We start from the raw sequence: 18,922 nt of genomic DNA, 5'->3' as shown, positions 1-18,922 counted from the left end.
TGTGTCAGCACATGGATGCAATTGTCACCCTGTGTGTGTGGCTCCTAAGGTCATAAAACTGTAACAAATAGCTGGAGTAGCTCAGTGGTAAAGTAATTAGCAAATTCATGTGTGATCCTGGGTTTGATCCTCAGTCTCTGTCTCTGTCTCTCTCTGTCTCTCTCTGTCTCTCTCTCTCTCTCTCTCACACACACACACACACACACACACACACACACACACTTTTAAGGACTAGGAACTCCTTCAAAGCTCATGAACCGTCACAGAAGAAGGGGGTGGTACAAATGTAAAAGGAGGAGGCTAGGCAAGAGTACATTACATGGATGTTATATATTCATGAACTCCCTGCACTCTTGGTGTTACCTGTGCAAGATCAGGCCAACATATCAGTTGGGTATGAGCGCCAACTAAGCTCAATGTGCTACAAAACAAAACAAGAGAGGATGTGAAGTGTGTGTGTGTGTGGGTGAGGCTATGTATTTGGAGGTATCTGGGGGTGGGGTGGGTGAAGGAAGTTGGGGGTGGATGATATGATTGTTACAGGCTCAGAAACTCTCGTTCTTTTCTGAACTATTGGAATTTATTATGTACAATAGGAGATTATATGTATAATTATTAAATGTATAGATTATATGTGTAAATTATTATTTGCAAAGGAGAGAGAGAGAGAGAGAGCGAGCCTTTCTTCAGTGATGTAGCCATTGGTAAGTTGTTTATGCTCCTGTAAGCAACCCCTGTTAAAACCCATTGGGACACACACACACACACACAAGCAGCAAGACATACAAACAGAAGGGGTACTAGTTGGGAAGGGGAAAGGGATCAATCAGAATGGGCATAAGAGGGGAATGAGGGTGAATGTGATCAACATACATTATATGCATGTATGAAATGTCATAGTAAAACCCATTATCGTGTGCTATAAATACATGCTAATGAAAACGACTGAGGAGCATTCCTTCATGAACAGGCACAGATACGTGGTCATAGTCTTCGAGCCTATGTTCCTCCTTCACCACAGGGCTCTTACAGAATGTTAAGACCGAGAGCAAACTGCATAAAAAAGGCACCTAGCGGAATCTTCCGTGTACTCCCTCGGAAGTCTACCGAGTGTTGCCCAAGCTTGTACTACTAGTCTATGGATCCCGGAAAGCAGTTGTGCAGTTCCAGATTTAGAAAGTCCCGCTGTCCTGTGAGTGGGCAAACTATATCACAGACGGAAGAATTTCTGGACAGGGTGGTATTTGTACTCGGAGAGAGATGAGTATTTTTACCGCTCTGCCATCGCGCTAAGCAAACTGATCCCAGTGTGTGTGTGAGCAAGGGAGTACTTAAGACTCCCATGAAGTCTTGAGGGCGCACACACAAACTGGCGATCGTTCGTTCGAGTCCCTGCCATTGTGCCTTCCCCTGAAGTGGAGCCAAGTGGTGCTTCTGGAGGTAGAGAGAGGTCACCAGCTTCCTAGAGGTAGAGAGAGAGCAGGTGACCGGGAGGCGGACCAGGTGCGCAGAGGGCGTGGACTGAGTCCACGGGGTGGGGCCCACGTGGATGACGCGTAGAGCCACGCCCCCACCTTGGGACCGACCCGGAAGCGGCGCTACTCCTTGGGGGAAGATGGCGCCCTTGGGGCTGAAGGCGGTGGTAGGGGAAAGTGAGTGTCACCCCGCGGCGGGGCTCTGGTGTTTTCTCGGCTGTCCCTTGGGGGGTCTGGGGACCTCGGGAGAGGTGAGGTGCACAGATTCCGGGATCCCGGGATCCCGGGATCCTGACGGTGGGGAGAGCACCTGACTCCTGAGGGGACGGGCGGGGTCTTGGGCCCAGCTGGACTGCCTGGCCCTCAGTTGCAGCTGGCAGAACAAAGTTGGGATGGGGAGGACTCAGACAAGCGAGGAGAGGGAGGAACCTCTAGGTCACGTCTAGACCTTTGGGCCTGCCTCCGCTACAGGCTGACGAGTGTCTGAACCCTGAAAGTTCAGGGGCTGGACTCAGGGGTCCTACAGTGACCTGGTCAACGACCCCACGTATTGTATGAGCACCCAGGTGTGCACATGCCCCATGGGGGCGATGAAGGGGACACCTCATTCTCATCATGCCTGGGAGCTCCTTGGAAGGCTTGACTTCTTGCAAGCTAAAGTTCTTGGTGGGGAGAAGAGGGCTTGAGTATGCCCCTCCCCCACCTCCAGTAGTTCCGGCCTCAGCCACTTCTTCCGCCCTGATAACAGTGGACTCGACACTCTGGTGCACTGGCCAGGCTCTGGGCAAGGCCACCTTTGTTTCCCCTTTCCCCTACTCCTTCTTCTGGACAGAACAGGTTTTTGTGGAAAGGCCCAGTACCTTGGTGTTAAAAAGAAACCTCCCTACAAAAGACAAGGGTTAGTGGGAAGCAGGCTTAGAGGTTGATAGGAACCTTCAGATCTGAGAGCCAAGTATTCTAGTCTAAGGGACACCAGGAGGCCCTCACTCCCATTCATTCAATTCTCCAAGATGTACCTGACCTCTGAGCTTTGTACTGAGTAGACACAAGGGTGCTTAGCTAAGTTATCTGACTTCAGAGCACTTGAATTTGACCAACTGTAAATGGGGGTAATGCCAGGAGCTTCAACTCAGGATCTAGGTTGGGGTCCAGCTTAGAGGACAAGTGTCCCAAGCCCTCTCCCCTTCTTTCTTCCCTGTAGAAATTTTAAGCGGAGTCATCCGGAGCGTTAAGAAGGATGGCGAGTGGAAGGTAGGGGCTGAGGCAGAATGCCTGGAGACCCAGGGGTGGCCTTTTACCCAGATCTATGCAGTGCCCCAGGCTGTGAGAGTCGCCTCCAGAATTCCTAGAATAAGCTGTTAATCCACAGGGGTGGGTTTGGGTAGATGGATGCCCCACTGCCTCTGATTCTCCTGGGACCAGCTATAGACATTTTTCCACGGCTCACCTCTCCTTGTGTCTATACCCATTCATCTGGTCAGGTCCTCATCATGGATCACCCGAGCATGCGAATCTTGTCATCCTGTTGTAAAATGTCAGATATCCTGGCGGAGGGCATCACCAGTGAGTGGATGAATCTGAGGTGGACCCCTTGAATGTGGGATGTCTGGAGGTATCCCTTGAGTGTGAGATCCCTTCAGACTGGTTCAGTATATAGTTCTCCCTACATAGCCTGGAGGAGGTTTATAGGGTTCCCTCCATGTAGGATTTCCTGATTACAATCCCTAAAGTGTAGGCCTCACTGACTGTAACCAACTCAACCTCCTGAGCAGAGAATATAGCCTACAGCACCTTTGACAGAGTGATTGCCTAACATGAACAAATCCCCGAGTTCAATCTCTAGCTCCATATAAAATGGTCATAGTGGCAAATGCCTGTAATCTCAGACCTCAGGAGGTGGAAGTGGAGCATCACAAGTTTAAAGTTAATCAGCTTATGAGTTCAAAGCCAGCCAGGGCTACATGAGACCCTGTCTCATGCAAATAAAACAATGACTGCAGTCCCTGTAAGGTGTCTCTGTAAGAAGCTTGGGTGGACTCTGGGTTCTCAAGAGTGTATAGACACCAAAAGTATGGCTGTGGTACTCCAAATGTGCAGAACCTTGACTGTAGCTCTTTAAGTGGGGGAACTGTAGGTGTATATTTCTACTTAAGACCCTAAGGGAGTAGTGCCAGCCTTTAAAGCACCACCACCATGGGTCCAGTTCCCCACACCTGAGACTCCCCTGTCTCCTCCATGTCAAACATTAGTATGTCTTCCTCTGTTGCTTTTAGTTGTGGAAGACATCAACAAACGGAGAGAACCCATTCCCAGCTTGGAGGCAATTTATTTGCTGAGTCCCACGGAGAAGGTACCTATAATAGTGAGCCTCTGCGTGCGTGGAGTTGTGTGTGCTTGAATGGTATACTGTCAGTAGTATCTAAATGTGCATAATATAATATATGTGTGCGCACACAATGCATACATGCACACATGTCACCATACACGTGTATGTGTATGCAAATGCCAGTGTATGTGTGTACATATCAGAATTGTACAGATGCATGTGTGTATGCATGCATGTATGTATGTGTGCACATGTCAATCAGGACATAGGTATTTATGCATACATGTGTATGTACATGTCAGAATTTGTGGGTGTATATGTGTGCATATGTCAGAATTCAGGCATGTGTATGCATAAGCATGAGTGTACAGAATGTGTGCATGTGTCGATGTATGTGTGTATGTGAGTCCCCCCTCAACAATTGACAGTCACACATAGTGGGGAAATGACCATCAGCTGGGGATCCCTTGCAGAAGATAGACCTGGGGTGCAGAGTCTGACTCCAACAGTAATCTCTTCTCCCCAGTCGGTTCAGGCCCTGATTGCAGACTTCCAGGGAACACCAACCTTCACCTACAAAGCAGCCCATATCTTCTTCACTGACAGTGAGTGAGGCGAACCAGGGTGTAGGTTGCTGTGCTGAGGTGGGGAGTTTGATGACAGGACATTGGTCTGACGGTCTCTCCCTGCCAACCCAGCATGCCCTGAGCCCTTGTTCAGTGAACTGGGCCGCTCTCGCCTGGCGAAGGTGGTGAAGACATTGAAAGAGATCCACCTTGCCTTCCTCCCCTATGAGGCCCAGGTACAGCCCCAGCTTGTGGTGGGGAAGGGGTGGGCTGTCCTTGACTGAGTGTCTAAGCTCCTCCCACCCCCCACCCCCCCCAACAGACAGAGCACCAACAGGGAGTGAACAGTTCACAGGCCCTTTCCTGGGGCCCTAGCCCTGTGCACATTCCTAGGAGGCAGCATGGAGTATGGGGTAGAATTGTCAATTCCCCAAAGTGGAAAGGAGCAAGGAGCTATCTCTGTTCCCTCTCAGCATCAGCTGGGTCCTACCCTAGCCTGCTTCAAAGCTGGCAAAACAGGTCCCAGAGGATATTGAAGACCCCCAGGAAATGCCAGGACAGCAGCGGGAAGTTGGTGATGGTGACACTTCTGTCCTTCCTAGGTGTTCTCTCTGGATGCCCCACATAGCACCTACAACCTTTACTGTCCATTCCGAGCAGGGGAGCGGGGGCGGCAGCTCGATGCACTGGCCCAGCAGATAGCCACACTGTGTGCCACTCTTCAGGAATACCCATCCATCCGCTACCGCAAGTGGGGACCAATCCCCACCCCTACCTTAGTGCTACCTTTTACCTTCACTCTCATTCTGTGTCCATTTATCTGTGTGCATGTATGTATGTGTGGAGGTCAGAGGTCAACCTCAGGTGTCTTCCTCAGTTACTGTCCACCTTTATGTTTTTAAAGATTAAAAAGTTTGTATGTGTGCATGTGAGGGTCCTCATGTAGTGTAGCTCAGAAGAGGGCGTCAGACCCTCTGGAGCTAGAGTTACAGGTGCCTGTGAGCCTCTGGATGTGGGTGCTGGAAGCTGAGCTCAGGTCCCTTCGAAGAGCAGTTTGAGCCTTTAACCGCTTATCTGTCTTTTTGAGAGAAGGTTCTTCCCTGGCCCAGGTTTTCCATCCAGGCCCGAGGACCCCTGTCTCCACATCCCCAGCACTGGAAACGTCAGTGCTCTTTTAAGTGCTCTGGGGGATTGAACCTGGCCCTCACGCTTGTATGACAGCTGTCTTACTGACTTAGCCATCTCCCGAGCTCCTGTGTCCAGTCTTTAACTTAACCCTCACCCACACCCCTCATTGCCACCCTCACCCCTACCCTTGATGTCACCAGTCTGTGTCCAGTCCTCCCAGCCCCCACACCCTGATGTTCCTCTGTTTGACTGCGTCACCTCCAGGGGTCCAGAAGATACAGCCCAGCTGGCCCATGCTGTCCTGGCCAAGCTGAACGCCTTCAAGGCAGACACTCCCAGTCTGGGCGAGGTAAGGGGGATGCTGGGGAGGTGCCAGGGAGGCCTTGTCAGGTCCCAGCCGGTATCTTCATTCTTCTCTCTCCTTGCGTGCCCAGGGCCCAGAGAAAACACGCTCACAGCTGCTCATAATGGACCGGGCAGCAGACCCCGTGTCCCCACTATTACACGAACTCACATTCCAAGCCATGGCCTATGATCTTCTGGACATCGAACAGGACACATACAGGTAGATTGGACCAGGAAGATGCCTGCCACCCCCATCCTTTGCCAACTTAAGCCCTTCTGTCTTCCAATCTGTCCTGTTCTTCCAGGTATGAGACCACAGGGCTGAGTGAGTCCCGGGAGAAGGCTGTACTCCTGGATGAAGATGATGACCTGTGGGTGGAACTTCGGCACATGCACATAGCAGATGTTTCCAAGTGAGAGCTTAGAGTTTGGCTGGGTACTGGAGTGGGAGGGCCCCAGGCACCAGGCCTCATTCCTTAGGATTGTCCCTCTGTAAGTCACGATCTTAAGGCAGACCCTTGACTTGCTTCTACCTGAACTTCACCCCAGTGCATCTCCATGGCTTGGGACTGATTACATGCATCTAGGTGTCTCCGATCAGCTGGTAATAAGAGGCTTCCCTCTCCAATGTCTGGACATCTTCTCTCTTCCCTTCCCTTACTCTTGCTCATGTCTAGGAAGGTTACAGAACTCTTGAAGACATTCTGTGAGAGTAAGAGGCTGACCACAGACAAGGTAGAGATCCATGGTGGGGCAGGACTTCAGCCTGGAGTGGAGTGGAACCTCCTCTGGTGTAGGGCAGGGCCTGGCCTCATCCCTACGATCTCTACCCTCTCCTACCATTACCTCAGGCCAACATCAAAGACCTGTCCCACATCCTGAAAAAGATGCCACAGTATCAGAAGGAGCTGAACAAGGTAAAAGCTGGGACAGTCAAACCCACCCAGGCTCAGTCCGGCTGTCTTACTTGATTGTCTCTCTTAACCCAGTTCCCACCCTGCAGTACTCTACACACCTGCATTTGGCAGATGACTGCATGAAGCATTTCAAGGGCTCGGTGGAGAAGCTGTGCAGTGTGGAGCAGGTAGGCCTGGGGCTTTTGGGAACTGCAGGACCTTTGGAGGCTTGGAAAGGCAGCAGTTAGGGAGGGATGGAGCCTCAGAGGGTGCCCTCCAGGAGTCTGAACCTAGGGAGTGGTGGGGCTCCCTAAGAGGTAGAGGAATAAAGCCTGAAAGAGGTAGCCGAGGCCCTCCAGGGGGCAAAATTTGAGGACAGATGTAGGGACTCACAGGGGTCTCTGGTAGGAAGAATTTGGGGAAAGGCAGAGACTCAAATAGAGGGTGGGAGGAGTGGGGTTTGGGAAGGAGGTGTCTTTGCAAGGGTGGGCCTTGGTGAGAGTGGGTCTTGGAGAGAGGGCAGAGTTGTGCTTAGAGACAGGACCCGAGTGAGAGTTGGAGATTATGAGGAGTGCTTAGCTTGTGCTCAGTTAGATGAACTTCAGGAAACCAGTTTCTAGGATGAGATAGAGTGGGGTTATCTTACCAAAGTCCCTGACTTGCCCCTGCTCTGTTGCCTCCCCACACCTTCCCACGGCAGCCAGCTGCACAGCTAACTCTTGTGTCGTGCAGGACCTGGCCATGGGCTCTGATGCAGAGGGTGAGAAGATCAAGGATGCCATGAAGCTGATTGTCCCGGTGTTGCTGGATGCCTCAGTGCCACCCTACGACAAGATCCGGGTTCTGTTGCTCTACATCCTTCTGCGGAATGGTGGGTGAGGGAATGAATGGCCAGGGATAGTCTAGATCCTACAGCCGTTAAAACTTCAAGGCCCTCATCACCTAGCATGCCCTCTTAGTGTCGTTTTCTGTCACTGTGATAAAACACCGTAACAGAAGCAACTCAGGGAGAAGGGGGTTATCTGACTCACAGATCCAGGTTACAGCCATCACTGAGGTCAAGCTTGAAGCAGCTGGTCATACTCACAGTCGAGCAGAGAGCAGTAAATTCATGTAAACTTGTGCTTGTCTCTGCTTCTCCACTCTTACACAGCTCAGGATCCTCTCCCCAGGGAATGGTACCACTCATAGTGGGCAGGTCTTCCCACCCCAACTAATGAAACTAGGAAAGTCCTTTAGCTTCTTAACTAAGAACCGTCACTTAACGGTAAGAGAAATTAGAAGAGTATTTTTTTTAAGACTTAGTTATTTAGCCAGGCTGTGGTGGCTCACACCTTTAACTCCAGGCCTCGGGAGACAGAGACAGGATAATCTTTGAGTTTGAGGCCAGCCTGGTCTATAAAACTAGTTCCAGGGCTACACAGAGAAACCCTGCCTTGAAAAACAAAACAAAACAAATTATTTTATATGTATGAGTGCTTTGCCTATGTGTATGTTTGTGCACCCTGTGTGTGCCTGCTGTCTGTGGAGGCCACAGGAGGGTAGCAGATCCCTTGGAACTGGAGTTACAGGTGGTCATGAACCATCATGTGGGTGCTGGGAACTGAACCTGGGACTTCTGCAAGGCCAGCCAGTGTTGGTAACTGCTGAGCTGTCTCTCCAGCCCACGTGATACTCACTTGTCTTGAGTCTGGGGAGGTAGAGACAGGAAGAGCCCTGAAGCTTGCTGTTTACCCAGTCTAGTGGAATTGGCAGGCTCCAGTCTACTAGGAGACTCAAAGAGCAAGGTGAAGAGTGATGGTCTTCAGCCTTCAGCTTCTACCTGAACACTCACATGCACATGCATACACATATATGCGCAAGCACACACAAAAGGTTGGCCAAGGGAAGACTCCGCATGGGCTTCTATAGAGTTGGTGTTGCCTCAACTGATTGTGTGTGTGCAGCTCTGTGTGCTGTGTGCACATGTGGGAGACACATTGGGTGTCTTTTATCAGTCCCTGTCTTAGTCCTTTGAGATAGGGTCTCTCCCTGAATGTCATGTTAGGCTGGAGTCCAGTAGGTCTGGGATCATCCTGTCCCCATCCTTGGGTGACAGGTGTACATGACTACTGGACACTGGGGATTTAAGCTCAGGCCTCTTTGCATGCCTGTGGGAAGACCAGAGTATGATATTGGGTATGTCTTGCCTAATGCAAGCATCATTCTCTGCCTCAGTCTCTTGAGACAAGGTGTGAGGAGCTGAGGATGTCCTGAGTGGATGTGTATTGTTGTCATGGGCCCAGCCATGACAAGGACACAATGTCTCAGATTCATGGGGTGGCAAAGCCTTCCTTGGATCAGGCTCAGAATGTCAAAGCCTTCCTCTGATCCAAGTACAATGTGAGTGTTTACAAACAATTGACTAGAGTGGGCTAAATGTAGCAACTACATCAGAGTGTGCATAGCCCACCAGACTCTACCTTTTCTGTATATGTGTCTATCATTTCTGTGTGTGTGTGTCTGTCTGTCTGTCTATCATTTCTTTAGTGTCTGTTTCTTCATTCCATCACTGCCCCTAGTCAAGTCAAGCACCAAACCTCTTAAGTCTTGGCAACAGGGTCTCTCCTTGAACCTGACCTAGGCTAGGGTCTATAAATTCCCAGTAGGCTTCAGGTTCTTTCTCCTACTGCACAGGGTTACAGGCACAGGTAGCCATGCCCAGCTTTTAAGTGGGTGTAATGGATTTGAACTCAGGTTCTTATTGTTCTACATTGAGCACTCTGACCTTCTCAACCATCTCTCCAGCTCCCTTCAACTAATTATTGAAGATACCCCATTTTACCTTTTCAGATCTACCCATCCCTATAGATAGCTATAGGGATAGTTATATACACTTCCCCTTTCTTTTTGTTATTTTTGTGTTTTTTGTTTTTTGTTTTTCGAGACAGGGTTTCTCTGTATAGTGCTGGATGTCCTGGAACTCACTTTGTAGATCAGGCTGGCCTTGAACTCAGAAATCCGCCTGCCTCTGCCTCCTGAGTGCTGGGATTAAAGGCGTGCACCACCATGCCTGGCTTTCCCCTTTCTTTAAACACCAGCAGTGTTTAAGGTGTTTCTGGGTCCTGGAGACATCCTGGCTGTGAGGATCTCTTCACATAGGACTGTACCAGTCACTTATGATTACCTGTTGCTGTGCCCCAGGGGTGAGTGAGGAGAACCTGGCCAAGCTGATCCAGCATGCCAACGTGCAGTCCTACAGCAGCCTCATCCGGAATCTGGAGCAGCTGGGCGGCACTGTCACCAACTCTGCGGTACGTAGGGAGCTGATGAGCCATGGAGCATGGCCCTTACAGGATTAGGGATGATATATGCTCAGCTTTGGGTGTGCAAGCATAGCACAGCATTTTAGGGACCAAGAACTCCAAGGCCTTCCCTAATTCTCTAACATGGTGGACAGTGGGGTTAAATTGGGGCCCCTGGCTGGTGGTACAAGGTGTGTGTAGCCTGAGCCTTCTGGGGCAGGTGGAAGAGTGAGTCACCATTAATGGGAAACGGTAAAACTGGGGAGTCTGAGGGATTGGTAAACTTCCCACCCCACCCGGTACAAATGGTGGTTTTCTGTGCTCCACTCTGTAGTCTGCCTATCCCTAACCTATATATATATATGTCCAGATTTGCCAGATCCTTCTGTAACACAGGCCTGGGACCTTGTGTCTTGACGTCCTTCTCTCTCTCTCTCTCTCTCTCTCTCTCTCTCTCTCATACACACACACACATTACTATTTTGAGGCACATTTTACTTTATAGCTTAGGCTAGCCTTGAACTTACTCTGCAGCTAAGGTTGATCATAAACTCACTCCACAACTCAGACTGGCCTCTAATTCATGGCCATCCCATTGTATTAGCCTCTTGAGTGCCTGGGATTACAGATGTGAGAGATCTCATGCCTGTCCTGTCCCTTGCCTCTTGCTGTTTCTGTAGCCTTTACCTGACTTACATCTTTCTTCTTTTTCTTTGTTCTGTTTTTCTCTTCCCACTTCTGTTTTCTTCTGTCTCCCTGTTCATCTCTACCCCTCTCTCCCTGCCTTTGTGTCCATCTCTGTATCTGTGTGTCTATATATGCCTCTCTCTGTTTCTTTGTCTTTTCTTGTCTCTGTCTCTCGCATCTCTGTGTTTTTCTATCTTTATCTCCCATGTCTGTTTGTCTTTACCTGTCTCTCTGTCTCTACACATCATTCTCTGTCTCTCTACCTCTTTCTCTACCTCTATTTCTGCCTCTGCCTATCTATGCCTCTCTAGTTCTCTTTGCCTCTGTCTCTCTTTGCTTTTCCTCTGTCTTTCTGTGTCTGTCTCTGTTTTTCTTTTCTGTCTCTTTTTGCTGCTGCTTCCCTCTGTCTCTATCTCTTCCTCCCTTCCTGCTCTATTTCTCTATCTTTCTGTGTATCCTCATAGCCCCTCCTCATCTGTGATGGGCCTCCTTCCCTTCCCAATCCCATTCCGTCCCCACCTGGCCCCCTCTGTAGGGCTCAGGGACCTCTAGCCGGCTGGAGCGGAGAGAGCGAATGGAGCCCACCTACCAGCTGTCTCGCTGGTCCCCAGTCATCAAGGATGTGATGGAGGTACACAAGTTGGGGGCCCCTGTTCCTCTCCACTGATCCCATTAGCCACTAAGCCCTCCACCCCACCCGCCCAGGCTCTCAGTGGTAAGCCTTGGGGCTTAGTGGAAAATCCCTCATTATCAGCATACCCCTGGCACCCTATCTGCTCTACATGGGTGGGGGCACACAAAACTGCACCCCAGGAACTGGGGCAGCGAGGAATTCCTTGCTTGTGACTCTAGCTTTCTCTATCCCTGTGTTCCCCTCTAAGCTCTCTCCTCTCCTCCAGAAGCCTCTCTTATGCTGGCCCCTGGCCAGCCCCACACTCCAAAGCCTCAGAACCAAATAGTAGTCTATCAGAGGCACTGTCTTATCAGTCTGTGGAAATGTCCTGGTTCCTCCTGCTTGGGGACACAACAACCTTGCACCTTAGCTTCCTGGATTCCTGGGTCCCCAAGAGACAAGGAAGCATAGACAGTGGTACCATGGTCATTTCAGTTGCTGAGCTCCACTGGCTGGGGTTCTTTAACTCTTCCTGTGTGGCCCCCCAGGATGTGGTGGAGGACCGGCTAGACCGAAAGCTGTGGCCCTTTGTGTCTGACCCTGCCCCTGTGCCTAGCTCCCAGGCAGCTGTCAGGTGAGGGCCCTGGAGAGGCCTGGGTTGGGGGTTGGGAGCTGCCAGCCTGGACTGACTTCTACCCATTACCCCAGCAGCGCTCGCTTTGGCCACTGGCACAAAAACAAAGCTGGAGTAGAGGCCCGGGCTGGGCCTAGGCTCATCGTGTACATTGTGGGTGGTGTCGCCATGTCGGAAATGAGGGCTGCCTATGAGGTGACCAGGGCCACTGAGGGCAAGTGGGAGGTGCTCATAGGTGAGTAGCCAGAACTGGGGTCCTTGGGAGTATGACTGTGGGGATTCCTGGGGACCAGGGCTGGACATGGGGTCCCTTAGAGTCTGCAGTTAGATTTGTTGTCCCCAAACACCTAAGATGTGGGGACTTGGGCTTTGGAGCCTGAGCTTAGATTCTGAGTCCTTAAAAGCCCAGGGCTAGAGTCTGGACTCCTTCTCTTGGGGTCCTGTGCTGGACTCTGTAGTCTATTGAGATCTAAGGCTGAGCTCTGAGGTCCTTATAGGGCCTGGGACTTAGCTCTGTTGTTTGAGGGGCTGGGGCTGAACTCAAAGAATCCCTAAAGGGCTAGGATTATATTATGAAAGTTCTGGGCTTGGGGGTTGGAATCTGGGGTCTTTGAAAGGCTCGGGTTTGAGTCTCCAGTGGAGTAATCACCTGGGGCGGGATACCCCTGTTCCTAAGTTTCTGAACCCCTCAGTCATTGAGAAGACAGGACCCTGGTTTGCAGAAGGGCAGGAGTTTGTTCTCACCAGTCAGGGCACGAGTCAGGAGGGAGGGACTCTACCTCCTCCTTTAACTTTCCCCTCCTGCCCAGGCTCTTCTCACATCCTTACTCCAACCCGCTTCCTCGATGACCTCAAGACACTGGATCAGAAGCTGGAGGGTATGGCCCTGCCCTGACTCAGCCCCTTGCTTCTGCCTTCTCCTATTCCAGAGAAATAAACGCTTCCCTTCTGTCTTCCCACCAGGGCTCACCTCATTTTCTTCCCAGAGGGAGCTGTATTGAGCCAGACCTCCCCCTGGTTTTTACTGTCCTGCCCGAACCTTTCCCTGGCCCCCAGAAGCATCTGTAGCTTTCATGAATGCTGAGAACCTGGGCTGTAGGGTCAGTATTGGCTTGAAGTTTAGGAGGCCCTGGCTCTCTTGCTGGGTCCTCCATCCAAACCCAGGCCTGATTTTGGCAGAGGAGATAACAGAGAGGTGCAGATTAGGGAGGGAATGCCAGGGCTGCAACCCCACTGTCACTAGAGTTCTTTAGGCTGTTTGGTTAGAATTATAGGAAAAATTTTAACCTTTATTTTGTGTGTTACACTTGTATGTATGTTTATGCATCATAAGTATCAGTGCCTGTAGAGGTCAGAATAGGGTGTGGGATCCCCTGGAACCAGAGTTATAAATGGTTGTGTGAAGCCATGAAGGTTCTGAGTCTGCTGTGAGAACAGCCAGTCTCTTAATCACTGATGCATCTCCAGCACCAGAAATAGAAACAGAAATAGAGTAGGCCTGAATCCTGACTCTTCCCCTGGAACCTCCCAGGAGCTACTGCAAGTGGAACTTGAAGCCCCAATTCCAGTAATCAGAGCTAGCATTTAAAATACAGCAAACTTGGGGCTGGCGAGATGGCTCAGCGGGTAAGAGCACTGACTGCTCTTCCAAAGGTCCTGAGTTCAAATCCCAGCAACCACATGGTGGCTCACAACCATCCATAATGAGATCTGACCCCCTCTTCTGGAGTGTCTGAAGACAGCTACAGTGTACTTACATATGATAAATAAATCTTAAAAAAAAAATATAGCAAACTCTTAACACCGGCTTCCCAGTACCCCCCACCCCTGCACCCAGCCTTGAGATATGCCTGTAGACTCTAATTGCAGGATTTACCAGAGTTTTTTTTTTTTTTTTTTTTTTTTTTTTTTTTGGTTTTTCGAGACAGGGTTTCTCTGTGTAGCCCTGGCTGTCCTGGAACTCACTTTGTAGACCAGGCTGGCCTCGAACTCAGAAATCCGCCTGCCTCTGCCTCCCGAGTGCTGGGACTAAAGGCATGCGCCACCACGCCCGGCTTACCAGAGTTTTTAATGGAGGTATATTTGTTCAGTAGGGTCAACTTATAAACTATTCCTAGGGCTCAGAAGTTAAGAGCGTTTTCTGCTCTTACAGGGGCCTGGAATTTGGTTCCCAACACCCAATTTGGGTGACTCAAAACTGACTGTAACTCCAGCTCCAGGGAATTCAGTGCTCTCTCCCGGCTTCAGTGTGAACCCAGATACATGTATACCTCCCCCAACACACAGCAACAACCAAACAGATAAATAATGAATAAAAGCACTTCACTCAGATGGCTTTACAGGAATTTATTATTCCACAGTTCTGGAAGTTTGGTCTTTGCTGGAGGTGTTGATTGGTTTGTAGATAGATAGTTCCAGGCTGGTCTTGTTAAATAGCTGAGGGTGACTTTGAACTCCTGAGTGTTGGGGTTACAGCTGTGCAGTTTATGCAGTGCTGGGGGATGAACACAGTTCTTCATGCATGCTAAGCAGGTACTCTTCCAGCTGAACCACATCTCCAACCCTGCAGCTGGCCATTTCTCTGTGTCCTCACATGGTTGCGTTTTGCAGGTGTCCCAATTTCCTCTTCTTATGTCACCACATACTGGATGAGAACCCACCCTGTGGCCTCATTTTTTTTAAACTTAATTATCTTTAAAAAGACCTTGTTTCTAAATATATTCATCTTGAGATACAAAGGGTTAGGACATGATCATCTAACTCTTGGGAACAGATACAATTTAGCCCATAGCATTTGAGTAACAGGAGTTATGTTTCAGTGTGTGAATAAGACAGAGAAGGGACCTTCTCTCTGGGGACTCAGCCAGGCAGGTATCACAGGCAAAGAGGATACAGGATTGGGAGGCATCCCAAAGTGTTTCATCTAGAGGTGGGGATAGGAGTAGAAGGGAATGGGAGGCTCAAGGCTACAAAGCCAAAAACATGGAAGGATGCTACATGGTGCCACAGAGTGAGCCAGACAGTTAAGTGCTGCCCATCAACAAGAGCACCGGGGCTATAGAGCTCGCCCAGCAGTACTGGAAGCCCTGGGCTCTGTCCCTGACTTTAGAATGAGAATTTACAAAGGTCTGAGAACTAGGTGGGACCTGGCAAAGCTGGGTGAAGATTTTGTTACTGATGGGCAGTTGAACACTGTACTGGCTATTTTTGTGTCAACTTGACACAGCTGGAGTTATCACAGAGAAAGGAGCTTCAGTTGAGAAAATGCCTCCATGAGATCCAACTGTAAGGCATTTTCTCAATTAGTGATCAAGGGGGAAAGGCCCCTTGTGGGTGGGACCATCCCTGGGCTGGTAGTCTTGGGTTCTATAAGGGAGTAGGCTGAGCAAGCCAGGCAAGGCAAGTCAGTAAAGAACATCCCTCCATGGCCTCTGCATCAGCTCCTGCTCCCTGACCTGTCTGAGTTCCAGTCCTGACTTCCTTTGGTGATGAATAGCAGCATGGAAGTGTAAGCCGAATAAACCCTTTCCTCCCCAACTTGCTTCTTGGTCATCATGTTTGTGCAGGAATAGAAATCCTGACTAAGACAAATTGGTACCAGCAGAGTGGGGTATTCCTGTGACAACCTGACCATGTTTTGGGGAGGACTGTGGAAGGACTTTGGAACTTTGGGCTTGAAGATCCATTCATTGTTAAGGGCTCTGTCAGATGTTGTGTAGGAGCTTGGAAGTTAATGTTGAGAACAGTGCAGAAGATGGAGGTCTGGTTTGTGAAATTTCAGAGGGAAAATTAAAGACTCTTTTCAGGGCCATTGCTGTTTTGATTATGAAGATTCTGTAGTTCTGGTTAGCTGGGGCTGAAGAATCAGCTGTGATTAACAAGATACCAGAACTACTAAAGCAAAAACTTTGCATTACTGGGACTATTGATGCTGGTTAGCTGGAGCTAAGAAATTAGCGGTGATTAAGAAGAGACCAGCATCGTTGAGGTGACATCTTCTGGGAAGTGTTTTCTGAAAGCACAAAGGCTGTGTTCCAGAGATAGGCAAGGTTGTACTCCTTCTGCAGCGGGACTTGGTAATGTGTAAGGGTCACCCAGGTGGTACTGGTTTTGAAGGCATGAAGGGGTCATGCAGAGCAGCTGAGGCTCGGCACTGCGAGAGGCCATGGAAGGTCATTGGTGAAGGTGCAGCCTCAGTTGTAATTGTAGGCCCAGGACTGAAGGGGTCATGCAGTGTTTTGGAGATGCCAGTACCATGAGATGACCACCAAGAGCAGCAGCAGCAGTGGAGTACAGGCATCTGGAGCCCAGAGGACGATGTGTGTGCTACAAAGGGCATGGCTGGGGAAGTGACCCAAGCCCTTGGAGGAGCCCAGAAGATCGTGAGTTGGATCCCAGACGTTGGACAGTTGGAGATTGATTTTTGCTTTGATTGTGATTATGCCCTGATATTTTCCCTCTTGAAGGAAGACACTGTTTTAGTGGAGCCCACAGTTAAGAGACTTTTAATTGTAAAGAGACTTTGGATTTTAAAAGAGATGGATATATTAAAGAGATTGAAATTTTAAGAATATGTAAAGACTGTGGGACTTTTAAAGTTATTTAGATCTTGGGGATGAATAAGAATGTAAGGGTTGAGGCTTACTAGTGATGTGTTTGTGTGTCAAGTTGACAAGGGGTCAATTGTACTGGCTATTTTTGTGTCAACTTGACCCAGCTGGAGTTATCACAGAGAAAGGAGCTTCAGTTGAGAAAATGCCTCCATGAGATCCAACTGTAAGGCATTTTCTCAATTAGTGATCAAGGGGGATAGGCCCCTTGTGGGTGGGACCATCCCTGGGCTGGTAGTCTTGGGTTCTATAAGGGAGTAGGCTGAGCAAGCCAGGCAAGGCAAGTCAGTAAAGAACATCCCTCCATGGCTTCTGCATCAGCTCCTGCTCCCTGACCTGTCTGAGTTCCAGTCCTGACTTCCTTTGGTGATGAATAGCAGCATGGAAGTGTAAGCCAAATAAACCCTTTCCTCCCCAACTTGCTTCTTGGTCATCATGTTTGTGCAGGAATAGAAATCCTGACTAAGACAAACACCATGGAAGGATTCAAGGGTTCAGGAGCAGGGAGGCCAAGAAGCACAGCGCAAGTGTTAGAGCGGCCTGGGCTGGAAGCCAAGCGCGGTGCCCCCTGTTGTGGTGGTGTTTCTTTTGGGTCCTGCCTGGGCATGTGAGCCATGCAGAGTTGTAGACACAGCTAGGAGGATCCTTTTGATTTTGAGTTCATCAAAAGCCCAGGGAATCTAAAGACATTTCTCAGAAAAGTTGAGAACATGAAGCTTGGGATTCTAATCAGATTGTCCTGAGCACCCCAACTCAGAAAGATCATGAAATTTGTGGAATGAATGAGTGGGAAGAAGGAAATCATCTGTCACAGGACACCCCCACCCACCCCCAATCCCAACCAGCTGTCCTGGTTTCAGCGCAGAAGGGATGGATGCTAAGTGGAAGGAGACAAAGGGTGAGCTTCCTGCTCTGTAGTTCAGACTGGCCTGGAACTCCCCATCCTTTGCCTCGGGTTCTGAAGTGCTGGAGTTGTCTGGCACGGGAGGTTATTCTAACGTTTAAATGTAAACGCTAAGATCCCTGGCAGCAAACTGCTGTTTCTCTCTGGGATCTGTTTCCGTAGTTCAGCGAGGTGAGCGCCAGGGGATGCTGCGGCTCAGCTTTCTGGTTTCTTTGTTCATTCCAGATCGTAACCAGAGCTTGGGTGACCTAATTATTAGAGAAGCCTGGGAAGTAGGCTAAGGATTATTTGATGGTTCTCAGCAGAAACAAAACTATTGCTTAAACTACTCTCATCTTTCCTTTAAAAAAAAAAAAAGGTTAAAAAAAAGATACTCATCACATTGTGTAGTCCTGGCTGGCTGGAACCATGTGGACCAGGCTAGCTAGTGCTGGGATTAAAAGTGTGCCCCACCCATCCCGACCGCATCTGATGATACCGACATGAAGTGATGAGTCTGTCTTGGGTTTACTACCGCTGTGATGGAATATGACCAAATGCAGTTTGGAGAGGAAAGGGCTTATTTCACTCAGTTCCATATAAGTTCATTCATCACCCAAAACAGTGAGGGCAGGAACCCAAGCAGGACAGGAACCTGGAGGTAGAAGCTGGTGAGGCCACAGAGGGCGCTGCTTACTATGCTTGCTCAGCCTGTTTTCTTCTAGAAGGCAGTACCACTCCCTCAAGGGTGGCACTGTCCACAATGGGCAGGGCCCTCCCAGGCTTGCCTACAGCCTAATAGAGGCATTTTCTCAGTTGAGCCTCCCTTTTCTGATGACTCTAGCTTATCTCAAGCAGACATAAAACTAGCCGGCACGGTGTCTATACTACCAAATACAAATGTTGATTGTGCAAGCATTTATTGCTCTCTGTGGCTACTGTCATCAGCTGAGATCTTGGCAAACCTCCCACATTACAAAGAATCTTTAAGACCCTCTTTATGAGAATAAAATGTCCATCCTTTCTGTGTTATGTAGGTATACCATTCAGGGGGGCATCCTCTAACCAGTGACACTTTGTTCCTGCCCCAGGGCCTTTGCACCTGCAGCTCGCCCCACCTGTTACCTCCCCCTTAGCTCAAGTGTCACCATGTCATCATTACTTGTTATATGTTTTTCGTGGTCCTTTTCCTGACCTGTGGCTTCCTTGGTACCACCATAATGCATCTTCTAGCATCTATTGACCCCCCACCCTTGCCTTCCAGTCTCCCCTAAAACAGGGGTTCAGAACCACAGTATCCATTTTAATTTGATTTAGGGGTTAGTAGCCAGAAAACTGATATGCTTGCTGCATCTTTCCAGTTGCCTCACAACAGGGGACCTGTGTTGTTGTCTCCAGGGATGCTCCTAGTCCTCACTCTCCAGGTAAGATGTCAGGCAGGGCTATAGGCATGAATTAGCAGTAAAGTGCTAAGG

The 18,922-nt window shown here is 49.6% G+C and overlaps 1 protein-coding gene across 7 annotated transcripts; it reads left to right on the top strand.

Moving 5' to 3' along the window:
• Positions 1-1,549: 1,549 nt before the first annotated feature.
• Stxbp2 (syntaxin binding protein 2) lies at positions 1,550-14,285 on the top strand. Of its 7 annotated transcripts, none has more exons than XM_021169964.3 (20): positions 1,583-1,652; positions 2,677-2,726; positions 2,957-3,038; positions 3,749-3,825; positions 4,328-4,406; positions 4,500-4,603; positions 4,970-5,118; positions 5,760-5,844; positions 5,930-6,060; positions 6,146-6,253; positions 6,518-6,575; positions 6,692-6,757; positions 6,844-6,924; positions 7,469-7,607; positions 9,920-10,029; positions 11,243-11,338; positions 11,869-11,954; positions 12,029-12,189; positions 12,764-12,832; positions 14,107-14,285. In XM_021169964.3, the coding sequence occupies exons 1-20, from the start codon at positions 1,616-1,618 to the stop codon at positions 14,142-14,144; spliced, it is 1,806 nt and encodes a 601-aa protein (XP_021025623.1). In that variant the 5' UTR covers positions 1,583-1,615; the 3' UTR covers positions 14,145-14,285. The 7 variants fall into 7 exon arrangements, 5 of the variants coding, with proteins under 5 accessions (XP_021025626.2, XP_021025623.1, XP_021025622.1 ...); XM_021169963.3 differs by lacking the exon at positions 14,107-14,285 and adding an exon at positions 12,918-13,834; XM_021169967.3 differs by lacking the exon at positions 14,107-14,285 and having other exon boundaries at positions 1,550-1,652; positions 12,032-12,189; positions 12,764-12,913.
• Positions 14,286-18,922: the final 4,637 nt, after the last annotated feature.

The sequence above is a fragment of the Mus caroli genome, unplaced genomic scaffold, assembly GCF_978045245.1.
Source record: "Mus caroli unplaced genomic scaffold, Mus_caroli_1 scaffold_10, whole genome shotgun sequence".
In the NCBI taxonomy this organism is placed as follows: domain Eukaryota; kingdom Metazoa; phylum Chordata; class Mammalia; order Rodentia; family Muridae; genus Mus; species Mus caroli.
The sequence above is the reverse complement of the archived record's forward strand: the minus strand, read 5'-3'. Positions and strand labels throughout refer to the sequence as shown.

Bases quoted from the DNA above. Each gene is read 5' to 3' on its own strand.
- Stxbp2 (XM_021169967.3), top strand. From the start codon at position 1,550: ATGACGCGTAGAGCCACGCCCCCACCTTGGGACCGACCCGGAAGCGGC. The intron at 2,727-2,956 runs GTAGGGGCTGAG...TCATCTGGTCAG, and splicing joins AGAAGGATGGCGAGTGGAAG to GTCCTCATCATGGATCACCC. The intron at 4,604-4,969 runs GTACAGCCCCAG...TGTCCTTCCTAG, and splicing joins TCCTCCCCTATGAGGCCCAG to GTGTTCTCTCTGGATGCCCC.